General features: G+C 37.0%; 1 protein-coding gene across 1 annotated transcript in view; it reads left to right on the top strand.

The window, feature by feature from the left end:
• LOC122720620 overlaps nucleotides 1-26,950 on the top strand; it is a 195,369-nt gene that overhangs the window by 143,536 nt on the left and 24,883 nt on the right. Inside the window, exons 7-9 of the mRNA XM_043947417.1 lie at nucleotides 20,424-20,552; nucleotides 20,702-20,817; nucleotides 21,638-21,872. Of these exons, the coding sequence (XP_043803352.1) occupies nucleotides 20,424-20,552; nucleotides 20,702-20,817; nucleotides 21,638-21,872 (480 nt within the window). The remainder of the gene's footprint in view (nucleotides 1-20,423; nucleotides 20,553-20,701; nucleotides 20,818-21,637; nucleotides 21,873-26,950) is intronic.

Below are 26,950 nucleotides of genomic sequence, written 5' to 3'. Positions count from 1 at the left end.
GGATAAAGGTTTGAAATTGCAGAATGAAGGAATTATCGATGTCGTCGTGTGATTTAATACACGATTCAAAGATTCTGATCGATTATTGATTATCCATTAAAATTGAAAGTAAATGGCTCGTAGAGTTGAAGAAAGTTGACGCTTTCTTCTGATTATAATAAATTGTCGAAAAGAAGTGGATTCGATCGAAAACACGTGCGAAGCGAAACATGGAATTTCTGAGGCGAGACGTCGGACATCGGAGTCATCAACGGTTAAATGGATTCTGGGTTCGCAAACAATCTCGCGAGACGAAGCCTCATAATCCTTTATGATCTCGATTAATGCCGAGAAACATTACACACGGATTAGGGTGGCCCGTTAATTATTCCAACTAAATTAAAGCGATAATGAAGTTAACCCAAATTAGAATAAATCGTCTTCGTAATTCGTCCAGCCGTTGTTCACCTATCGCGTTAAGGGAAAACTTATTTCCAAATTGCGAATGTGCAAAATGTTCTATCTTCCAGCCAACATATTCCTCATCTTGTCCCAATCCTCTGATCCGCTTAGGTTTTAAACGAGTAAGGGATATCGTCCTCGAAAACAAGAACAAAGAAGTCGTCGAAAATCATTTCGATAAATCACGCACGCATTAAATCGATTCGACAAATTAACAGTTGCCAATTCGCCTGGTTCCATCGATTTATGAAACCAATTAGCCTCGTAGCTAACTCGATTTCGACTCCTCTCCAACTCCTGTCTTCGAAGTCGGCAGAATTGAGAAGAGAAATCGGCTATCAAGAAGATCCTAGTCGCTCTTTTCAATACAAGAAAAAACGGGATGAGAGTGAAAACGTAACTCGTACACCCCTTGAGTTACTCACAGAAACGGTGAAATTTTTTTTCCGCCGATTTTTCGACCAAACAAACGTCCTTTTTTTTCATTTTATTTTATTTTATTTTATTACCGCTCGTAACGTTTCGCGACACGAGATATAATGAAGCTCCCCACCGTTGATAACGAATTTATATTTATTGTGGACAGGATCCACACTCCTCGAGTTTGTTCGGAAATAAATATTTACCGGTTGTGGGTATCAGTGAAAAAAAAAAAAAAAAAAAAAAAATAAAAATATTGCGCGCCGGCTAGGGATGAGATTAATCGTGACGCGGCTCGTTTGTTGATCGCTCTCTGTTGTCAAATGGCGGAGATGATCGTTATCGATTCGATTGTGATTCGAGCGTCTGGTTATACGAAGAAATCGTTATCGTCCGTTCTCGAAAATCGTTTGTTCTTCGTGATTTCGTTAAATCAGGAGGAAAGAACGACGAGAACGTTGGGAGAGAGATTACTCGTTAGAACGAAATGAGAAGAGAGAAGTTTCATTTTAGATTTCATTCAAGATTTGGAATAACGTTTAGAGGCAATATCATCTGTTCGTTTCGCCAAGGCTTATTTTTACGAGGCTGTTTTACGACGCCGGTAAACTTATTTTCCATAATGCCGTCGCGATTTCGATGATAAACCGCGTTGGTTAAAGACTTAAGGGTTTAGTGTAACTCCGTGATTACACTCCGTTTCACACGAAGAAGATGGCTTAATTTTAATTTATGTTCTTCGTAAACGCGTCATAGAAAATTAGCTCTCTTAATCGTTCTTCACGTTCTTCATCGTAGTCTTCCTATATATACGTAGGAAACGAATGAACACACCTTTTTTGGAATAGCTGTTGCAATCAATTACTCGATCTTATCGTCTTGGAAAGATTCCCCCTCGATTCCTCCCCGTCAGAGATGTGTTCACGGTTCGCCGAATATGCGACGGATGCGAATTATACGAATTATTCGAAGATGGTAATTAAGTAATAATAAGCAGATCCTGGATCCATGGTTTCGAGGCGGCGAGGCTGAAGAGGGGCGATTGTTAGAGGGTGGAAACGATCCTAAGCAGTGGTGATTAATGCGTTACGACGGTGGGTAAGAATCGCTCCGAGCGATAATTCATCCACCGCCTGTAACCGGTCATAAATTATAACACCGTATTTTCCGACCAACTGTGGAAGTCTGAAATACGATGGTGTATCGTTAGCTGGGACAATTAACGGGGGCGGTTTAAAGGGTTTAAGCATTCGAAAGATTATATCTTGCTATCTAACCCGATAAATCATAATTATGACTTTGGATTATGACTTTTAATCCGTTCTTCGATATCGAATCGTTCTCTCGCGATTAGTGGGCAAATTACACGGAGATACCGAAATCGAATACGAGTGTATCATGAAGTGGAAGACGTAGAATTTCTTAGGAAACTGATCAAACCGATCGCTCGTCGCACCATCTATTGACTTATTCTACTTGACATCTACTGTACCACTTGTCTGAATTTTTTACCGACAGCACTGATGAATTCAAAATTTAATAAAATTGAATAAGTTACTTCGATAATTTATTCTTCGAAACAATAATAATATGAAAATTATAACAGCTACGAATAAATGTTAAGTAATTAAAGTAACTTTATTCGAGATTTTTAACTAATTAAAAATTTTTTCAACGTTAATATTCAACTGAATGATCGTCGGAAGAAATCGATCTTTCAAGAGTTGGAACGAATTAACAATCTGATTAACATTTCTCGACAGATTTGTCGCCCTATCGATGCAACCGGCAATGGAAATCAGATCAAATGCGGAATCGTGCAGCATACATTTCCAAAGTAATTAGAGATATCGATATCGGCGATATCCGAAGGACTCCTCCTCTGGATAATCGATTCTCCTTTCGGAGAAGTTGGTGAAAGGAAGCCTCCTTCTTCGTTCGATCACAAAGTGTAGGCCTCTGATCGAAACTCGTGCAAAGCGACCCCCTCCCCTCTTGAAACAATGCAAATCTCCTCGCGTTACGTGTTTAATCCGCGTCGAGAAGATTCCGCGGAATCTGTGCGCGTTCATTTGCACTCTTCCCTCCTCCTCTCTCTCTCTCCCTCTTTCTTTCTCCCCCTATCTATCCATCTCTCGACTTTATTTCGGGCCAAATCCAACGGGGCGTCGAGACTGAAAAACCTTGGGCCGCTCGCACGTCCGCCGGATGTTTCATTAAATTAAGAGACGGCCGAATAGGAACGCGATAAGAATTCCACTTGGATCGTTTAACGACCACGATAGCCCAGTTCACGTCTTTTCCCCTCGTTTCTTTCACGGGGAAATCTGATTTCTTTCGGGGCCTTTCGGGGGAGAGGATGTCTTTATTTTCTTCGTTGTTGAGTTGAGTAAAGGTTGTGAGTTCGTGTATCAAGTAAAGTAAGATTTTAGATTAATTTTTAATTTTGGCGAAAATGGAGTGGGTAGTTTTTAGTGTTCTGAAAAGAGTTACAGTTTCTGTAACAAGTTGTTGCAATGTGTAAAGTAAGGACTTGTATTTTATTTTATTTTATTTTTTTTTTTTTTTTAAAAAAAGCGCTTCGCACAGATATAGAAGATTCCTTTCTCTTCCGCTTTAAAATTATTACACGCGTGGAAATCGATCGCGATTTCTCACGAGGGAAAAGAGGACAAATTGTTGTTGTGGGTTTCAACAAGTTACGTCACTCGCGCGATAAAATAACTCGTCAGCTAACTTTCCACATGATTTCCTGGCTCGCCATTTTTTCTATCCACGAGTTCTTCTTCTTCTTCTTCTTTCTTTTTTTTTCTTCGCAAACAGAACTCGCAACGTCAAGTTGTTTCAACCCTCCATCCGCGTCCAACTTTCCACGAGGAAATTTTTTTCCCCTAAAATCGTTTAATCTTCGAAAGCACGCGGTATCGAACGAGCTATGACATTTCCCAATTTTCCCAATCCGGCTCGCAATGCTAATTTTTCCAAATAAATCAAGATACGGTGTTGCCCCGATATCCCCCTATTTCCAATCTTTATTTGTTACATTTTTTTTTCCTGCGTATTTCCATTCGGAATTTATCTTTCTCTCGACGTCGAGAACGGAATGGAAGAAAAACTGATGGGTGCGAACCGGCTGCGAAAGCATCGATCAGCATCACGCGTATGCCTATCGTTTATCGCTTCCGTTCCTCGTTTTTCGCCACTTCTCTCTCTCTCTCTCTCTCTTTTTCTCTCCTCTCCTCTCCCCCTTCCCCTCAGGAAACTTCGACATCTCCTTTCTCGTTCCGACCCGTGGAAACGGATTACGTTTTTAACGGCGTTCCATTAGTCTGATGGGAAATATCTTTTAAAGCCTGGCGGCTTGCTTACTCTGCCAATCTTTCAAAATTCGAAGAATTCGTATTATCGAAAGGATGTTGTACGAATTTTTATCTCTCTGCAAACTGAAAAATTAACTTTTGATGGATCTCCTTTTTTTTTTTTTTTTTAGATCAAGCAGCGAGAAGATTCGATTAAATTTTGGCAAATGATGAAATAACTTTCGTTCTCGTGTCATCATAACGTTGTAATCTTCTTTGAGAGGTTAACAGTTGAAATATTAATTGCAGGATTACTTGCAGATGTTCGTTAAAATTTTTAACCTTTTTGATGAACCTTATTTTAAAAAGGGTAATTTGTTATAATTAATAAACTGTAATGGATGTCGAGTTTCGAACTTAGAGGGAATATCGTACCCTTTCCAAAAAAAATTGGAAAATCTCCTTCAAGTATGATGATCGCAATGTTTTCTGAGAAACGTCGAAAGAAAAGTAGCTTTGATTTCAATCTGTTACATAAATTGAAGATATAATTGAACGTTTGAGTTACGATATATTATCGAACGAATTCAAATGCTCAACAATTATAAATATTGTCGTCATCGATATTATTCGTGTCGTTAAATGAATTATTTGTACACCTCTTGCTCGAATTATTCACGTATATTCTTTCATTTTTCTTTCCAATCAAATATTTCTACGATCATTACATTTAGCTCGGCTTGAACAATCTATAAACAATCGTGACGTTCCTGCGGCATCTTTGGATCGAATCAGTTTTTTATTATTATCTTCTATCCCCCATCCGTTTCTCGTTCATCATCGACTTCTTTAATTTTTCACTCCACTCGACGTCCATTCCCATCGACGTTCGTGGAATATTCCCCCGGCAGGTGAAGCTTCTCCGTTTATTTGTTGAAATAACACGCGAGATCGTTTAAATAAAAATTACGTTCGAAGGTGATCTCGCGTTACACGTCGACGATAAACGAACGAGGACGCCATGAATTCATCGAGAATTTTCACGACGCAACTTAATATCGCGAGGCGATCAATCTTGCTTTACTTTAACAGAAATTCGAGCCTTTTCTTTAAAACTTTTATCTTTATTTATCGCGTTACGTTAAGAAACCTGACGATATCTAGCAATTGAATTAAAAATTAAATAAAGTTTGTAAAGCGTGCGTGAATTTGGAATTCTGATTCAATTTTTTAAAAATATTTCTTAAATTTTTCCTAATAAATTCTCGAGAATAGTTCGCAGAGTTTGGTTGAAACAATCAAAACGCGAACAGAATGCAGAAAAATGGCATTGTAGATGCGCATAACGAACTCGTATAAAATTGGAATAATCATAGAAAATTAATTCTGACCGAGTGTAATGAAATTTTAGTGGCGATAAAATGGTAGAGAATCGAGACTATTCTCCATTCTCGCGCTATTCCACGATATTTTATTCCTTCTTCCTTTCTTCCCTCCATGTTGACTTAAACGCGCGGTAGAGAATGTCGGGCGATTTTTCACTATTATCGCCCGTTATTATTCTCATCCCGTTGATTCCAATTGCTAGATTACCGTGAAACAAGGGATATCGGATAAAACAGTCGTGTAATATTTCGTTTTGCAAATAAAATTCCTGCTCGCTCGAAGAGGATCGACGTTGCTGGCTTCCTCCTCTCCTCTTATTGTTCTCCGTGCTAATATTATAGAGAAAATGCTTTTGCGCATTCCTCTTTCATTCTACTTTTTTTATATATGTCAGAGATATTGAAATCTGGAAATGAGATAATTTGAAGATAAGAATTAATATCTCGTAGCATTGTAAATTCGAAGAACAAATTCTAGGATAATATTACATACATGTATATAAAAATATATAAAAATTGAAAAGATTAAATAATTTTTTAAATTGTTAAATTATTAATTCCAAGTCTCGATAAAAAATTGAAAATTTTTATCTCTGGTTTAATTTATATTCAAGATTGATGATTTATAATAAACACATATTGTAAATTGGTCAAAGCTCGGAAGATCATATCCGGAAAATCATTTTTCATTGATATGGACAAGATTGTTTTCTGTTTCAATTCTTTATATCCTAGTCCTTGGAGAAGCGTATTTTAAAAGTGATTCCACAACTATCGTTATTTATATCCTCCACAGGGGCAAACGATCGATGCCTTATTGGCGGGCTATCGAATTGTTTCTAGAACTCGTCCCAGGCGTTCTATTCTTTCTTACCTTCCCAGAGATCTTTAAGAAAGAAATATCTCGTGAATTATTTCGCAATTATCAAGTCATAAAGTAAATATACGAAAAAATTGAATTTTGAGAAAATAATAAGAAGAGGATATTTCAATGGAATATAAAATATTTATATATATTTTTTTCTAATTATAATAAACGATATGGCATATAGTATATTGTGATGGATATTGTAAAAAAATTAATAAAAAAAAAAAAAGAAAAAATTTTAACGAGTTAGCGCGAGTTGAAACGAAACTACAATTTGTATAAAACATAGTACAAAGTTCAGAGTTTACAGATCTATTTCCGTTAAAATATTTGCACATTTATTTGCCGTTGCAACCAGAATCGACTTCCTTCCTTCATCAATCCAGTTTTGTTGTTTCTACGATACTCGCCATTGCTATACTTTTATTATATATCTCTCTCTCCTCGTAAATGATAAGAAATAAATTTTCTCGTATAATACGAGATAAAATTTTCCAAAAGATTCCATAAAACCGACATTGATATAATATTTTTAAAAAGAGAAGCTGAAGAATTCTTCTTCTACGTTCCTTTATGGTTATCTTTAAAATGATCGGAATCATGAAGAAATAACAAATATAGAGACAATAATAACATCAACAAAGGGAGCATTGGTTGTCGAGAATTTATTTCTTTCTTTTATTCAATCTATTACACAAATATTTCCTTTTCGAATATCCTCTTCGAAAAGTATTGGAAAAAAAAGGAGAATTCTCGAAACTTCATTCGATATTAAAAGTTTGAAAGCAAAAAAAAAAAAAAAAAGGAAGAAAGAAAAAAGAAAACAACAACGAGTGAGATAAAAATGATTGGACAACAAGATTACGTGTACGACGTTGTTCCTTTAAGTAAGATCTTTTTGTTCCTTCCTAAACTTTCGCCATCGAGGTAGATTTTATATCACTCTTTAAGAAATCAAGTTGTTACGTTACGTGGTGTTGGTGAAGTAGAATCGAGAAGAAAATTGCGACGTTAAATCAATACTTTGTTTCAACGTGTGTTTGATATCATTGAATCAAATTCTTATTGTTCGTTATTTTACAAGCGTTAACCTTCCCTTTGATTCGATCAGATCAGAATTGCAATTGGAATAAAGACGTTTCTGATTAAACACGGTTAGATAAATTGAGATCACGTGTTGCCAGATAGGCAGCAAGTATACTAGAACCACGTATGGTCGCTCTAAGTAGAATAGACCAATGTATAGCCAGAGCACAATAGGACATCCGGAGAGTGAAACAGGATTGCACGAGCACAGCCAGTTGGTAAAGTAGAATATAACCGTACGTGGTCCACCGATGTTTCAATGGGATGGAATACTCAACAAGTAGATTGTATTCGTCCACAATTGCAAAATAATACAAACACAATGGAAGAAGCGTATCATCACACGGAATCAAACATTAATAATCCGATAAAGTAACGTTTCAAACAAACTTGATCTGATTCTGATTATTTACAAAATTACAGAAAGATATTGGTTATGCACAACACTTGTCTGACCATTACCATTTATCTCTTCACGACGTGTCTACGCTTTACTTCATTCCTCGTAAATATAAATTTAATTTTAAACTAAAAAATACTGCAAATTGAGATTAATATCTCCAATCTTTCACCGCAATAATAAAGCTTTTCGATTCAAGTGATGAAAATTTAATAATTGAAGTTAAAAAAAAAAAAATCACTTCGATAATTCATTGTTCAAAATACCATTAAAGTGTAGAAGATTATATGAAAAACGGATCAATTATAATAGCTACGAAGAAATTATTATTCAAGCAAATTCTAATGATCGATATTGTATAAAGACAAATTTCTTTCAGTTAAAAATTTTTAATTACTCGCTTTTTCAACGGGTTAACGCTTCCAACTCCCCAATTCTTCGATCTTTCCTCGGCCAAACTAGGAAAGATCGATGTACCAATTCGATTAAAGAACTTTATCTCAAGCCTTCTTAATCCCTCCCGAACTTCATCAAACTGATACCGCCCACTCACGGCCGTATCTCTCGGGGTGAATTATTTTTCCACCAAGATCTCTTCCTCGTCGTAACAGCTTCACGGGATGGGAAGAGGGAAGGGAAAGTCACTTTCGACCCTTATCCTCCCCTTTCCCGATCTTACCACCGGATTCCCCACCCTTCGCGCGGAATTCTTGTTTCCACCATCGTCGTCATCGTCGTCGTCGTCGTCGTCCTTTTTTTTTTCCACGCGTCTTCGATCCCCCGATGGAATGTATCCTCCCCCCGTGAAATGCGCCAACGATGTGCCTCGTAACGAGCAACGTTTCCCACGCGTGAAAGAAGAAAGTTTCCATCCGTGAAAAGTCTTGGATAGAACTTCTTCCTCGAAAGAACATCCTCCCCATCGTTCGCCACCATCGAGAAGTTTACCTCACCATCGTCGAATGATCGTTGAATTTAATTATGAAACTACTGGGGTGGGTACTCGACTTCTCCCCTCGACTTTTCCATCCGTCCAACGGTTTTGTGGTTGAGCTACGATTAGAGTTGGCACGAAATTGTTGAATATGTTAACCGACACGACGGGGGAGGAGGGGAGATGGAGGGGGTTAGGTGAGCCCGTAATTAAATCGCGAGGAAGGGGGAGAGGAGGACAAAATGGGGCAGTGAGACAATGACGAAATAAGTCAGCCGAGGGGATTTAAGCGGCGCGAAAGTTTGTCGGGCGGTTTTCGAAAGTTGCCTTTCCATTGTGGGCAAACTTTCTAACAGTTCCTTCAGATTTCTGTTCTTTTTATTTATTTATTTTTCTCTCTCTCTCTCTGTGTTTTGTGTGCGTTTGGAATGAGGAATAAATATAATATGGAGACTGAAATGAAATTTTCGTCGCGAATATAAAATGTTTTTTTTTTTTTTTTGATACCTCTCGAAGATCAGAAGGCATATAATAACTGAATTTGGGAATAAGAAATTCACGGCATGAGTGAGTTTTGTCACACTCGAGATTAGAGTGTGAATAAGGAATGGTGTACGGTCGTAACAGAAGTTTTGGGTCTGAAAACGTGACCAGAAAATATCTGGACGCGTTATAAAAATGTCCTCGTAGGTTTTCCGAAGTGACTGTAAAGTAGAGAAAAGAGAGTGTGAAAAATGTATTATAAAAATTTTTATTCGAACGTGTATGTATATACATAGAATGCCTCATAATACACGCGATACAACAAATTTGCTTAAATAAATCCGTTCGTCGCATCGTTACAATTGTATCGAATCGTTGTAATCTGAAGAATTAATATTCGAAAATTTGTTTAAATTCACTTAAATCGGGGGACAAAAAAATATTTTTCAATTGGTATTAATGCGTAATGAATCGAAGACGATTTGCAATCACTAACTTCACGCTGGCGACGTAACACGAGGAAATTTCCGGGATTACGTGTTGCGATCTATCAACGGAAGCGTAAGACGATGGGATTGTTCCGGAAGACGTAACAGGGTCGACCTCATTTTTATTCCCACCGCGGGGAGCTCGGACCGTGAAAACTTCTTCTTCCACCGGTGCTTTTAATAAACGTAATAGAGTGTAAAGCTTAGAGATAAGGCCCGCCTCTAGGCCGCGCAACTCGAGGCATCATCCACGCTCCGTTCCACCCTCCTGATCTGACGCCGCTTAAAATTTTGCCTTGAGCAGCCACTTTCGATAGAAGTAGCTTGTGCTCCCGCGTCGTAATTAAGAAATTTCGCGGTGAATAATATAATTGCTTGGCCACGAAAATTACGCGAAAAAATTTTGACGCGGATCGCGTTCAGATTCGTTGGAAGATTATATGTGACGATAAAGAAAAAAAAAAATAATAATAATGTTGGTTTATCATTTTTGAAACTTTTGATAAATTTTGGAAAGGTTTGAAAAAGTTTGAAAAATATCTTCGAGGAAGAATTCTTCGCGAGAAATTCACGGCGCGATCGATATTTCTTTTATTATCGTTTCAGGAAAATTTTAACCGCGAGCGTAAAAATTCATATCCAGATAAATATCCGTAAATTTTAAACGGATTCATTTTATATAGGGACGAATAAGAAGCGGAAACGTAATCAAAGGAAGGACAAAAATGGACAATGCCAGCTTCGTCGGCGCTTATATTTCTTATCGCGGAACTAGGAAAAACAAAATAAATATTCAACAGCCCGGTTTGTTCGAATAAAACCGTGCAGCTTCGGCATAAAGTTAAATAAGTGGTAGCCGGAAGTTAGTTACGGGGGAAACAAGCAGGCGCAATGCAAATCCATTTTCGCGCTTATCGAGAGCTTCGTTAATTTCCATACGACCGCCTCTGAATCTGATTATTTTTGATTTTCACCTACACACCTTTCCTCAAAAACTATCTTACGAAATCTCTGATATCGATTTATTAAACGTTAAATTTTTTAAATAAAAGAGTTTCGTGTTCGAAATTACTTATTTTGAAATTATTTCATTCAAATTATACTATATTACTTGTTTCTGTAATAATTTCTTTTCATGTTTCTCCCAGATTACTCTCACAAATAATCGTTAAATATCTCCTTTACGAAATTATATTAATACACTTTCATCTATCTAAATGATTACAAATCCTTTTTTTTTTTTTCTACATTTTGCACGGAATAAGATAGGATACTTTCGAACGATGCTGTATCTCCGTTATCCTCTGCTTTCGGTGTCACTTTTACCCCCTTGCCGATTTTATTTCTCGCTCGATCCGAGTGTTGAAATAAGCAAGGTGCGCGGAAATGAAGCACGGCCGAATACAGGATAGAATTAAACGCGACACGAGGCCGCCAACTTCCGTTTTTCCCTTTTAGCGCGGGCGGAAAATAATATCCGGCGCATCCTCCTGTTGCTCCGTCTTCCGCCGTCTCGTATAAATTACGCCCCTCGACCGGGAATCCGATTGAATTTTCCGACTAATCCAGATTATACTTTAACATCGGCCGTCACTGGCGTAACAAGATTTACGTTTAATTTCGTTCGATCCGTGGCGAATCGTGTTTGAACGTTGTCGAGTTGACCGAATCGAAAGAATAATTGTATCGGATTCGGATCGGAAAGTAACCTGATTTCCGATCTAGGACAATGTACGTAGATGTGTATTCGTTCTGAGAAGAGGGGGATAATTACAAACAATGTTTAATTTTGGGAGAAAAAAAAATAAATAAAATAAAATAAAGTTAAAAATTGTAATCTCTTACAACTATTCGTGATTATCAATGATCACGAAAATAATACTTGGATATTTATTTACGATCGTAAAATCGTGGATAAATCCTTTGAACGAAGAATACGCAATAAAAACGAATATTACGATCTGAAAATAATATGGAGGAGTAGAGGATAAGAGGATTAGAAAGAATGAAAAGACAACATACGTTTGATTTCACTATACGATGGATCGAATCGTGATATAATACGAGGAAAAATTTCAAATTTCTTGACAAGGTAACGAGGTATTCTCCAATTCTACGTATATACATATCCAATTCCGATAACTGGAAATACAGACGGAAAATCGGAATAGGAGAGATCTCGAGGAAGTTGAATTCAGCCCACTTATCGAATTCCCTTGGTATTTACCTAATTTTTCCATTGGCGATCCGCGGGAATATTTTCCGACCACTGTCAATAATGGTTGGGGATGGAGGAGGGGGGAGGGGGGGTAACGAAATCATCCGCGCGAACAAGTTTCCACTCTTCCTTCCTCCCCTTCTTCCCTCAAATTTTCCATTCAATAACTGATTTAATGGCGAATCGATTTAATTGTATCCACGGCGAGCGAATCATCGATTTCTCGCGATTCTCCCTTTTCGATCCCTCCCTCCCCATCTTTTCCTCTCCCTCTTGGAACGTAGGAGAAATTTTTCACGCGTGGAAACTGTTTATCCGAAAATTGTTGAATTTATATATGTTCATACAAAATCGAAATCACGCTTGTATCTTAATGGATCAATATCTTATATCGAACATTAATGGATTATTTTCCACTTTTCGTAATTCATCGTTACTTGGAAACGGAAGGTGTATTCGTGTAAAATTATAATATCGCGCGAATTAACGTTTCACGGTGTTCAACAGTTAACAGATTTAATTACTTTCTTCTAGTCTGACTAATTTAGCGTGGCTACACCACGCGCAAATGATGACTTTCGTATTTCGCTGTTACCTGTGTAAACATTAATGCTCAAAGTAGCAACGTTTTACTGCGATAATTATCTCTTTGCTCGCTTTGATCCACGCGGGAAAGCAAGATATTCAAAGTGTTCAAATTCGTAAAAATTTTGTTCTCTCGAAATTATCGTTCTATTTCAATTAACTCGTCGTTAACGACGGAAGATTTGAAGGAGAGGGGGGGAAAAAAAAATTATCCTCGAAATCGTTACCGCAAAAATTCGCGTTTAACGTTTCGCGTGAATGGCAGTGAAACTTGCGTTTAATTATCTGCTACCTCTCTCTCTCTCTCTCTTTCTCTCTTGATTAATTCACCGTCACGGGAAAATGGAGACGAAACAGGATAGTATCGCATTTTGCGAAAACGATCTCGAGTAACAATGCATCGTGTCGAGAGAAAGAGAGAGAGAGTGGCGGATGCTCGGTGAAGGGTCATTTGCAAACGGTTGTAAGTTTCTCCCCGCGAGAGGAATCCAGTTCTATTTCACTTGCGCGACAACACGGTTCCAACCACGGCTCCAAAGATAACGAGCAGTGGATTAAGTTCTAAACCGGTCGTAACCGTATATTGACGTTTAAAAGGACTGTTAAAACGATTCGCAGAGAGAGCAAATTTCTCTAAATATTTGGTATATCTCGGGTTATATATAATTAACGTTGTTTTTGAAATTTAATAACCGGAAGCGTGGTGGACGTCGAAACGAAATGGAAACGACGAGACAATTACGTTAGAATGCTGGATAATGATTAATTATTATTTTGTCTTTGTACAATTATGTAATATTTAAACTTTGAGACTCTTATTATAATACATTTGTACAGAGGAGAGATCGTTTAAAACACTCGATTATTATATATTCTACTATCCCTTTGGTTAATGTTTTCTTCATGAACAACTTTTTCAAGAAGAAATCGAAATTTTTTCACGAAGAAAAAGGGAGAAAAGAAACTTATTGGCGAGTCATTACGCGAAGAAATGGTAATTCGAACAATAGGTAAACGTAAATTCCACGAAGAAAGTTTCAGCTTCGATTTTTTTTCTTTTTTTTTTTTTTTACCAAATGATTCAGTCAACTCCTTGCTCCAAGTTACGGCCAGTTTCCACGGAGGCTATTATTAAGGATAACCAATTCCTTCTGGTCTCATTCCATTGGAATCCCAACGAGGGATGAATGGAAAGCTGAAAACCGATAAAGCATCGAACCATGTCGCGTGTCGGTTGTAGAGGGATCACGCCATCGGATTATCCGCTAAAACGAAAGCGGAAACTTGAAATTGCCACAGTTGGACGATATTTTCGTTTCTTTCCGATTGTAAGATTGTCGTAAGAATCAATTTATTGATATACAGAAATACGTTACTATAATTCATAAAACCTACAATGTAACATACACATACGAATGATTTTCTTAAAGATAAATAAATAAATAAATAAATCTACGATTGCACTTTTGTGACGAGACAAAGATAAATCGATAATGATCCAATTTGAAGATCTCCACAATTACGTTACAACGTATCTTTTCTTATAAAATAATACAATCAATTATTTCTCGACAACTGAACTAATTATGATCCCTCGTTAACGGACGTAAATCTTCGCACAGTTTACAGTGCGGAGCAAGCACGATATACCACCGCATATGGCGTAACGTCATGTTTATCTACGTTATGACTCTGTAATTAGATGCCTGGTAACCTCCATGTGTTGCAAGTTATGGTTAGACATCTGCTCGACTGAGCAGTATCTCCTGTGGTTATGTTCTTAATAAGAGGAACCGGATACTAATCAGTTATCGATCCGCGTACGTATGATTGAAGGCTGATGTAATGATATAAATAGAGCTCTCTTCCTATTAGCTCGCGAGCATTTGCTAAGTAGAGCTGGCCGGCTTTAGTCGGACCGGGGTAAGCTACGTAAAACATACGTACTCGGACAACCGTAAAATAGAAGCGTTATACGAGTTGAACGTGCAATTTATTGAAGGTAATGTAATGTGAGCACCTGTCAAGAATCGTGATTAAACTTTTTTGCTATTAATTTTACGCTCCAATTACGTAATCAATGTATAACGATCTGAAATTACAACACATTATTTATTATATCCTAATAAATTGGCAAATAATCTCTTCTTACTAATGTAAGTTGGAATTAAAAATAATAACTCGGGAAATGATTCTTCTTCGAATATAATATTGTATAAAGAATTAACAGTACAAATTTACGTAAAGAAATTAAGCGTATATATATATATATAGATGATTAAAAATTAAAGAAAAAAATTTCTCAATTATCTTTCTCAAAATATTAAAGTTCATTTCCCGCGACGATCTCGTAGTCCGATATAAGATTATACGATCAGACGGGCAATTAGTGCCGGAAGTAAAATAAACTGCGATTAAAAATTCCAAGAAGATTAAAAAAGAGAGAAAAAAAAATCTCTCTATCTCTAACATCCCATTTATAACTCGAACAACGAATAAAAAAAGAAAAAAAAAATCAAGGAATAAGATAACAATACACGACCATCGATTCCTCTCTAAAACCACCCCCGTTCGATCTCGCGTGATCCGATATCCGATTAATCCCATCCCTCCCCCGATATTTCCATCGCCGTTTCGACCGACCGATTACCCACCACCCCAAACCATATCCATATTTTACATATTTGATATTCTCACGCGCCATCGATACACACACACATACACACACACGCACGCACTTCGTCCCCAGGCTGGGATAAATTTCCACGGCGTAATCCGTCCGCGGCTTCGAAGACAATCGCGCGCCACCCGCGGCCGTAAGTTCGCGGGACCGTGTCGCATTAATCGCGTACAGCAGAGGGCCGTGGTGAATTAATTTAACGCTGCTAGTCGTGCGGGTTCGACATTAGTTACAGTACAATGTAATCTGTTGCCCGATTACGTGGCACGAATGCGCGACGAATGCGTGCCCTAATGCATCCCCTATCCGCTACGCCGCCCACTATTACTATAATTGCGCACTCGTTTCGATACGACGCGTTTAATACGACACGTTTAATACGAAACGTTTAATATTCCGACCCGATCGCTCGCGCCGTCTTCGGGCGGAATAAATAATAAAGAAAGATTTCTTCGTCCTCCTCCTCCTTCTCTCTCTCTTTCTCTCTCTCTTCGACTTGTTAATTATACGTTCGAACAACGCGAAACGAAAAATTAATATTATCGAGTCACGTAACGAGATACGATTAAAATAAGATGGAGGAGAAAGGAGGGGGGAGAAAGATCGATGTTGCTCGAATGGAAACGTTAAACGAACAAAGTTGGGAATGGAAGAAATAACGTTTCCACTGACTCCCGGCACTCGGAGGGAAAAATTGAGAGGCTCGTTATCGAATTACGGTAACAACTCGAAACTGTTCGCAAAGCTGTTATATTAGACGGCCATTCAAAGCATTGAAATCCACGATGCAATTGCGGATGGGATATTTACGGCTGTGACGTTCCTCGTTGGAATTATCGTGATTATTCGTTCGTCTCGCGATCGTTTTTTTTTTTTTTTTCTTTTTTCGCTCGTTCTTTCTTAAACCGAATTATTTATCGTCCCGCTTCTTTATCGTTCGACGGTGGATCATCGCCACGAACGTCTCCTTGCGAAGCTCGATTCTGCGGTTCATCATTTGTTGTTTAATGTTTGTTTTATTATTTGTACAATTGGAACAAATAGATATTTTTTCGCGAAAAAGGGATGGTAGATCGCGAAACGAGCACGGGATGAAGAAAGAGAGTGGAGATTCCTTGAATCGCTTCCTCTCTTCTTTCAAAACTTCCCTCTCGAGTCCTCTACTCGTGCAAAGAATTTATTCCGCCGATTACTTCGCTTTTCTTGGTCCACCCTTGATTGTCCTCCCGGATAAAAAGGAGGGGGAGGAGGGAAGGAACAAAGGGGAAAATGGACGGGGAAGAAAGAAAGAAAGAAAGAAAGAAAGAAGGGACAATCCAAACGACGATGTACAACGACGTCGTCTGCAATTTCGGCTTATCTTTGTAGATAAACTCTGCCATTAGTGAAAGTAGCACGCTTCGGCGGAGAAGGGGGCTTTAATTAGGCTCACTCAATTATTTGAGCATTAAAGGAGCTTCCGACCAGGGAGGGCGACGTCGTACCTCTGGAAATGTCGTTAACAAAAGCTCCCCGCGTTAAAATCCCATAACTATCGTAAGGATGATAAGTTGCAGACAGGATTTCCATTCGTGAAATCTCTTTGGAATGGAAAAAAAAAAAAAAAAAAAAAAAAAGGTGGGTATAATTCAGTAAGAGAGAAATAATAGAATAATGTTAATGGTTTGATTAGATCGTAATCCTGATTTTATAGGATTACGCGCTACATAGTATGATTCTTATTGTTTCTTCTTTCCCCTCTGGAAAGGAGGGAAAGGATCTCCCTCCAGACTCTTTATCCTCAATTTTCTGAACTCTGAACACTGAAGTGCCTGATTCAAATTAAGTAGCGCGTGTATTTTCTCATGAGGCTCGGTGGGAGGATAATACAATTGCATTCGTAGAGATAATGGAAACTTTTAAATTTTTCTAGAAGTTTTATACTTTTATGGGTGCAAACATATTGTACTTTATAACTTTATTCATCGCTCCCTCGAATTAAACACTTTTCCTCCATTCGTTCTTGCATTTATTTTTTTGAATATTATTTTCTTTCTTTCATTCGAGAAAGCCATTTGTTAGAAAATGTTCAAACGCTTGAAATTTTTAAACTTCATTCGACAATTTTATAATCCTGAAAAGAAAATTTCTTCGCCCGAAATTATGGGAATTAAAAGATGTGATACTGATGCTTGTAAACGAAAAGAAATAAGATAATTAGACAAATATTCGTAAATATTCTTCCACCATTTTTCTTTTCCATATCTCTTCGTTTTTTTTAGATCGATACATGTTCTCGATTTATTTAATACAAATTCCACGATCCATACGATATTTTTAATTTCAATTTGTTCACCGATTCGTTTTATTAAGCGAGAACCCATATTGCTTTTTCTTCGTTCTCTCGATAATTTGATCTCGAGTCAAATAAATTAAAAAATGGGTCGTTTTATTCCCCGTATAACCTGCTACGCCTGTACAGAGGTTGGGGTTTAAAGATAGAAAGATAGTTTTATACGTCATTTTCCGCACGAGTGGCCTGAACACCGGAAAATCGGATTCCTCCGGCTCCATTTCATACGATCCAGCCACGTAACGGAGAAAAAATCGCGTAATGGACGAGAGAGAGAGAGAGAGAGAGAGATATAGGCGGGTAAAGAGAAAAAGAGTACTGTATTGTGAGCATTCAAGCTGATAAATAAAATGCCACGAAATTACTCGATCCGCGAATCCACCAGAGTAAATTAAAAATTTCCTACTCGAATCTGTCGATTGCGCCCTCAATGCGTCTTCATTTCATTTTTTTTTTTTTTTTTTTTTTGGATCAGATCTCATCTTATCATTTTTGTCTTATTCTTCTCTTCTGATAATGTGAATTCGTGAATCAAACGTAATATGTACGATATAAATTATCATACTTTCACGAGAATTCTTTTTAATATATCTATCGATCTTTCTCTTCTTTTTCTTTTTTTCTTCCAATGAGAAAATCTAATCTAAAAACGAACGAAATCAATTCTCATCGTTCGTTTCTCAATCTTTGCTCTTCCAACTCGAAATATACATTCTTCCACCCCAATTAGAATAATTTCATTCGCGCATAATACAATTTCGCGAATTGTGTCCACGAGATAATTGCTTCTTTAACGAAATATCGCGTTCCTTTTCGTTTCTAATTATCGTCGGTGGAAAAGGTCGGTGGAAACCGGTGTTCGAACCGGTTTCATAATTTACACGTGTTTACACGAGAAGAAAGGGAGGAAGAAAGGAGCGATGAATTATGAAGATGGCCGCGATGGCTTCCTCGGTCGGTTAATTATTCATAAATTGGCGAGGAGCCACGCGTCTCGCCACGTCGTGCGATCCGCGCTTCCGTCCATGGGCGGAAGTTGAAGGAATTCCCGAAAAGGAATTAACCGCCGCGATGAAATCGAACAGGGCGAACCCTCCCCAACTTTCCCTATTAATTACTTTGCGCCACCGTTCACGGCGATTAATTAAAATTATAGGAAAAGTTTGGGAACAACCTGTTACGTGTTTAGAATTATTCCCCTCTCGGATAATGAAATTTTTTTTTCGGGAGCGATCGTGGAATCGATTGTGGACCAACGAATCTGGATACGACGATGAAAAAATATTTATGGATCTTTGCGAATTTTAAATGGTAAGAATTTTATCTTCTCGAGGATTAGATCATTTGGACTTTTTGACATACGATGAGCGTAAGAAACGAGAGGCTGTCTTCTGGCAACGAGCGTTTTATGCAAGCGAGGCATGCAACGATCCTCGTAAAAGATTGGCAGATTCTTCGTGAAAATACGTATCAAACGCGAGGGATAAAAATTCCTGAGACGAGGCTACATTTTCGTATACAGATATTGGTTTTGAATATTTATTTTCAAGTGGCTATTCTTTTTCTTACTCGGAAGCAGTATAAGTCGGAAGATGCAACAAGTTTTGACGAGCGATCAATTGTTCGGAAATATATTATTCGGATTAAAGATAGAGAAACGCTTTTGCTCGCGTTATCTTAAATGTTTTTTTTACGGCCATCTCTCATTCCGAGGAGAAAAACTTAAAAGAAAATTGTTTTCCCCTTACAAAAGAGTTTCATTTCGTTTTACACGGTGATAGAAAATTTTTACAAGCGGCATCAAAGTTGAAACGAATTCCATTTCATTCTACCTCGTATCTCCAGCGTTTTCCAGCAAGCGACGCTAAATATGAGATAAAAACAAATTATGCACGCGGCAGATTTAAAGTTCATCGCGAAAAAGGTAGACGCGTAGTAAAAGTAGAAATGCTGCCCTTTCTTCGTCCTTTTCAAGATTTTTCGCGAGACACCCCCTCTCCTTTTTATTATTAGAAACTGGCTGGCGCCCTGTTATATTTTTCCACGGCGTTGCACAGCCACGGCGGATCCAATCTTAACTCTAAATTACACCTTAATGGGCGAGCATCCGTCGGCCGGGTCCCCGGGACGTTCCTCTAATTTGAGCAGATTATTAAAATCGCATCGTGCTGATCCTCGAAATGAAGGATCACCCCGGCAGCCAAGCGACGATGGAACTTTTCTCGTAAAATAAATCAGCCGGTCCCCATCGTGGTAATTCGGCGCAGCCGCCTCTGCCTCCACCAGTAATATCGGATATTTTCTTAATGGTGAAACTTCCACCGACTCCTGTTCATCCTCATGAACTCGTTGATAAATCGGTACATCGTTGATACACTTCGATCCTCTTCTCACTCCAACATACATATATATTTCGATTCGATCTCACGTTTTGATCGAAATTGAAAACGGTTGGAAAAATTTAGAAATTTTTCCAACAGGGAATAGAAATGCCCTTGGAAAACAGATTTTCTGCTGAAATTTTAATGCACGCAGCTTTATGAGTAAAATTGAAAAATTAACATAGACTGGTTGGAAAAATTTAGTGAAATGTTTGGAATTTATATTTTATATAAATTTCGGTGTACAAAGTTTTTCAAGTTAATTGCAATTTGTTACAAAATATCGATCTCGCGCGTTTTTTATTAATATTTTAATTGGATTAAAGTTACGAGAGGAATTTATCTTAACGTAAACGTCGCCTCTTCTTCACGAATTCCGTGCATCCAGATGTTAAAACTAACACAAGTTTCCATTTGTTCCAGGCACTGCACGAGCGACTACATAGCCGTATACTCGGGTTCAACAACGTCGAGTCCCCTCCTGAAGATGCTCTGCTTCAAGAACAAAACGTCGTTGACGTACAGCGGCCGGAAACTGTTGGTCGAGTTCAGGTAAGGGAGGAAAGAAACATCGTACACCTGCTTTCAAAGCATCGACTTGAAGTAAAAGTGTATTCAACCGTTTCTCTTATTCGATAACACAAAAGTTTCGAATTCTACCAAAGAATACGAAGAATGGAGAAGAATTCGTTTTCTTGCAGAACGGGGCCGGAAGTGCCGCCTTTCGATTACAACGGTTTCGTAGCGACCCTTAATTTTATAGAAATCACTACGGAAGCTCCGACAACCGTTACCACGGATATCACGAATAAAACTGGTGAGTTCTATTCGATATAGAAACCAGTCTAGATCTTTGTAAAGCGTTTCCTATCGTTTTCGTCTCGATACGATTGTCGATTCAGAACAATGACAGCGATTTAAAGTGTAAAAGGTTTCAATTACAATTTCTCTTATGTTAATAGAATTAATGACTTTAAAACATTCAGAGGAATGATTTATGAAACGAAGAAAAATATCGTTCGTCGGAAAACGGTTTAAAACTTTTAACTTCCATTCCGTACGAACTTAATCATCGACGAAAAAATTTGAAAAATTCACGTTATCTGTCGTTATTCATCGTCATTAAATTTATATTTTGTGCGTGGTAAAAAATTAACGAATAATACTAATAATTTCCAATTACCGCAATTTTATTTTTTCTAACCTCTGCCTATCGTCGTTTATTTTATTTCTACGTGTAGAGTAATATGTAGGGAAAAAAGGAACGTTCCAACACGAACGATCGCAGTCGAACGGGATAGTTAAATCTGATTTAACAAGCGCCAACGATAAAAAATGGCGACGATGAAGCGGCCCGTTCGTTAGAGAATCGTGTTCCACGGGGGATTTTTCTGAATTATTCTGAAAAATCCGCGGCTACACTTGCCGCCGGAGATAATTAATTCCAATTCTCGTTTTTATTCGATCAGATTATAACCTATCCGAAACTGGGTCGTTCTTATTTGATGAACGATGATTTTAACGATTCCACGAATATCTACCCTACAATTTTTCTCCCCCCGACCCATCCAATTTCCCGATCGATGTGCCCGTTTCAAATTAATTCCTCGAGAATTAATTCTCCGCGAATTTCACAGTGGACACGATCAACGGTGGTGGTTACAACGTGATGTACAGCAATCGCGATCTCCAGGATCATCGTAAAGATCAAGGCACGATATCCGGAAGCTGTGACCTCGAGGTGAGTGGCGAGAAAGTCAGGGCTGGCCACCACGACACCAGAGGGAAACTCAAGTCCACCACGTGCAAGCTCGTGCTTCATGGACGTGCTTACGACACTGGACACGTCTCGTTGACCAGTTACAATCTCAGGTAACGGTGGAAACGCCCTTTAACTTTTATGTTCGTGTATATATGGTGTGTGTGTGTGTGTGTGTGTGTAGTATATATACATATATATTTGTGGAAATGTTTGTGGATGGTGATTTATGTTTTCGAAACAATTTATATAAGATACGTGATCGGATTATATTTATAGAATTCAGGGTATTCAGGCGTATTGAAATATTCTTTTAACGATTATTTTTACGATTATTTCGTCAATGCATATATTTTTTTTTTTAAATCTAGTAATGCGTTGAATTTTTTAATAAAAAATGGGATGCGATCGTGCTTGATAGCATTTTTCGATCGATTTCAATCGTGAATCGGGAACGAATAATTTGAATGATCGAATAATTGGCATTTTTTGTGTCAAGCATTGTTCCAATGATTAAATGATTTTCGTTAAATTAATAAAGGAGATTGATGAATCGATAAGGAACGGGAGGGGGATTATCTATGGCTTATTCATTTTCGGATTAATATTGTTATACGAACAATATTATATTTGGTCTGAGTTTGAATAAGATTTCATTCGATACAGACTTGCCATTATCCGCTTAAATAATATGTCACGAGCGTATTGTACGTATTATTATCGATTGCGCCAAATTATTATTGGGAATCATTTACATGAAATAATTATTAATCAACATTCGCTTTAAAACGATACTTCGCATACGTTTATTCGGGCATCGAAATTGTTTTTACCGATCCGCAAATATGGGAATATCAAAGGGAGAGAGAGAAAAAAAAAATTAAAATTATTCGGCAAATTATTGCATTCAAAGCAATAAAGAATTATTCGAAAAAAAACATTCAATGATTAGCGAAATATTGCAATTGCATTTTGAAAAAGTAATTCACGTTTATACGGTTTTACAAAAATGGAAAAAAGGGCAACTCCGAAATTTTAAATGTTCCTCGTGGATCGAGGATAAAATTCTTAAAAAACATAAAAAAAAACACCAAAAAGAAAAAAATAGAGAAGTCAAACTTAGTCACATCCAAAGCGATATTACTAAAAATTCGATATTTTTTTTTTTTTTTTTTTAAATTGTCTTTCCCGAAATATCCAAAAATGGAACGACCATCTGAAAATTCCTCAAATTTCTTCTTGGCACTTTTCGTTCCAAATTGGGAAGAAGCAATGTCTACACACGATCTCGAGAATCTTGGACACGGTGTTAAGGCGATTCGAGCGAAAAGCTTTTGTAAGAGAAATGCAGTCACGTAGCGAACCGTGTGCCACAAGCGGCGTGGTCTGAATTGTGCATTTCATTTGTTTACCTTTTTCGAAGGCTCCTCGAGCGAATTCGGCTCCATTCGGCTCTGATCGATCGATCGTACGAAATCCAACTACGGGGGTGGCCGACACTTTGATTTAATTAGCCGGCTCTCGAGTGAAGAAGCTCTTTCGTCGATATATACGGTGTTATGATATATATTAAATAATATTCGAGCTAATAATCGATGCTTCTCTGAAACGTGATACAAAGGGATGAACAAATGGAAGAAAATTTGGAATCGAATAAAGAGTAATCTTGTTTCTATGTTTCGTGATTCTTGACTTTTTTCTTCTTGATTTTTTTTTATTAAATTTGTTTAAAAAAATTTTCATATATGTATAAGCATTTGCAGTTTGGTTATAATTTGCAGTTTGGTTATAATATATTTGCAGTTGGATTTAAGTTTTTCTAATGTTTAATTACATATAGTTTTAAAAGTTTGATAAATCTTTGTTGTCAGAAAAATATTCGTTTATTTTATTTGTTTAATATACAACAGAAAAGTAGAGCAAAGAATTTAAATACGAGTGACACATTTTCTATTCTTATATATTTCTCGTCAATAATTACTCAACACTAATTGCAGCAAATATATATACACACTAAATATATATATACACTTCTGCCCATAATCTTAACCTATAAAAACAATCTCCGTTCAATTTCAGTAAATTATAAATCACGTTCAAGCTTAAAAATGTATAACTTACTTACTCTCCCACTCTCGTACATTGAAACAACTCATATAATAATAACTCATAATAATACAATTCAAGAGGGAACTTTCCGCCTTCCTGATCTGTTTAAACATTCTTGCGTCACCCGTTGCGAAACCCAAGAAGAATCTCGTTTTCCGGCCGCGCGAGTATCAATCAGCATAACTCATCGAAATACTGCCAACTATAGATAGAAACCTATCCAACCCTGCTCGTCCTCTCGGAAGTAATAGATACGAAGTAGTAGTAAATCACACGAGAATGCGGCTGGCTCGTATCCCTGGGATTTTCAATTATCATGCACAATGGCTGCAACTCGCGCGGACCATGCATTCGTGGCTTTGTTAGATATGTGCCCTGTAAGAGAGATGGAACACGCGGTGGGTTGGTTCAGAGCCGCTCCCCCTCCACCCTGCGCGAGACCCCGCGGGTCGAATCGTAGCCAAGGAGAGAACGTAACCCCTGTTGGTGCCTCCTCAGACGGCAGATATATAACCGGGAATAAACTAAGTGAAGACACGCAGAACCGTGAAGAGGAAGGGGGTGAGAGGGTGGATGGAGGCTTCAGACGAAGGGTTTATCGGGGGTGGCATAAATTTTCGATGGAATATTGCGAACCCGTGAAAGGTGATGGGACGTTCCTTTGAATTGGTGATGCATATGGAAAGGGTTAAATGATTGTTCGAAATTTTTGGAAGGGGAATTTTAAGAACCTTCTTTGAATTAATGAGTATATTGGAATATATTGGAAGAAAGTGATAAGATTTCTTGCGAAGGTGTGTAGAGAGGATTGAGGATTATTATTATTTTTTTTTTTTTTCATTAATAAATTTTGAATTCGTGAAAAGAAGATGGAAAATTATAGAAAAGTTATCGACTGATCCTTTGAGTAAATTTTAGTAGTTTTATTAATTGCAAATAGAATTTAAATTTCATATATATATTTTAATTGTTAATTTGCGTTTACTATTTCACTCGTATCTATTTTGTAATCTGCTAATTATTTTCAGAAATCAACAATCGAGCTATTGTACAGAATATTCTGCAATCAACTCTAAAATTTCCATTGGGCAGTTAATTATCTCTCTGATATATTGTCAGATCAATAATAATCTAATAACACATCACAATAGCTGATACCACATTACATCGTTCATTTCATACCATAGTATGTACATATAATGGGTTGTAATTAACATCATCACCACTTTGTTATAAGAAGAAAATAATTGGATACGATATAACAAATATTTTGTTCCCGTAGATTTTATTACTTATCAATTTGAAATCTAAATTATTATTTCATTATACGTACATATATATGCCACATTATGTACATATATTAGATAGTATCGCTACTATCAGCTGTTTCAGATATTCCTAGGGGAAGTTCGAAAACTACCCCTACATCGATATCATAGGACTCATAGTATTTGAATATTTTGTCACGGATAATTTACAATAATTTCCAACAATTTGCAATGATTTCTGCCGAAGAAAATGTGCAAATAAAGAATATTAAGTAACGAGTCAATAAAATATCAATATGCATTAAACGAACACATTTCTGACAATCCACTGTACATCATCATCATCACACGTTTGTCAGCCTGAGAATTCCCAAGTTATTCACAGCGATTGCGTATGTTACGTTTGACGGATGATTTGTTAGATCCTATGGAATCGATACAGAGCTTAAATTTGGCTCGAGTATGACGCAATAATAGGCAATAGTACGAGGTACGCGCGTAATCGGATCTGGCCCTGATATTCTACTTTGAATGGTAAGTTTAGAGGTTGTGATTACGAATAGACGATTGTCGCGACACGCGGCAAATTCGCAAGGATAAGACGGGATGTCGAATTTCGAGAAATAGAAATTTATCCCGAATTTTGAACTCCAACATTCGATTAAACGAATTTCTATTATAATATACGTGTATCAAGAAAATTTATTACGAATTCTTGATTGTTATTTTTTTTTTTTCAAATACTTTTCAACATAATCACGCAATATTTATTTTTTAATTTTTCTCGGAATCAATTTGTTTTAGAAATAAGGAATTTTTTCTTCTTTCATCGATTAATAATAACAGAATATCATATTTCTTTGTTACGTTTGAACGTTATCAATAACGGTATAAAATAATACGTAGAATTATGCATTCATACATGGAATTTGAAAAAAAATTAAAAAAAAAATTTCACGAATTTATAACTTCGAAAATCGAAAACTTGAAATATACACTGGATTAATTTTTATACCCAGGCTTTCATAACTTATATCTCGGTGAATGACGAATCTACTGATCCATATTCCATTCGAGTTTTATCGGGTTGACCTTTTTTCCATCGGCGTTCAAGCCCTCAAATATTCACCGGACGAAAAGTAGGTGCGGGACACGGAAATTTTTAACAACTCCCCATCCCTAACATCGATTTATTCAAGCTGCATTATTTACCACGACCGATACACATTGCATTCCATCATTTCTCCTTACCATTTCATATTTGAAACTTTTACCATTAATTATTACTTTGTGTAATGAACGAAATAGTAAATTCAGAGTAAATTAAATTATTAAAAACGTTGAACTTCTCGTGGACAGAAATTATAAATCGTCAAGATCCGTTCATCTTGAAAAATATTTTATTTCAAAATTTTTCTTTTTTGAAAAATTTATGAAATTGATTTAAAAATTATATCTCGTCTACCTTTTTTTTTATCGCAAATATTGACAAGATAAATAAAATATAAATATGATGAACCGGAAGGTAACAATACGTACTATTCCGAAAAATTATTATCTCGCGAAAAACTCTATCTTTATGTAACCAAATACGATATCTCTGCACCATTTTATAACATCTCTCGGAAGGCTCGAAAGAAAAGCAGTATTTTTAAATTCTAACTAGGTTCTTAAGCGCTTTAATAAACATGGTGTTAAATACCCACCAAAAAACCCTTTTACATCACATAAATTTAAATTATACCCTTTAATTTCTAAAATTTCATCAACCCCTGCTACTAAATTTCTCCCTTCCTTCCGCAATTAACGATTCG

Source organism: Apis laboriosa, unplaced genomic scaffold (genome assembly GCF_014066325.1).
Source record: "Apis laboriosa isolate Shangri-la unplaced genomic scaffold, ASM1406632v1 scaffold12_cov154, whole genome shotgun sequence".
NCBI lineage: Eukaryota > Metazoa > Arthropoda > Insecta > Hymenoptera > Apidae > Apis > Apis laboriosa.
This window is presented reverse-complemented; position numbering and strand designations above follow the sequence as displayed.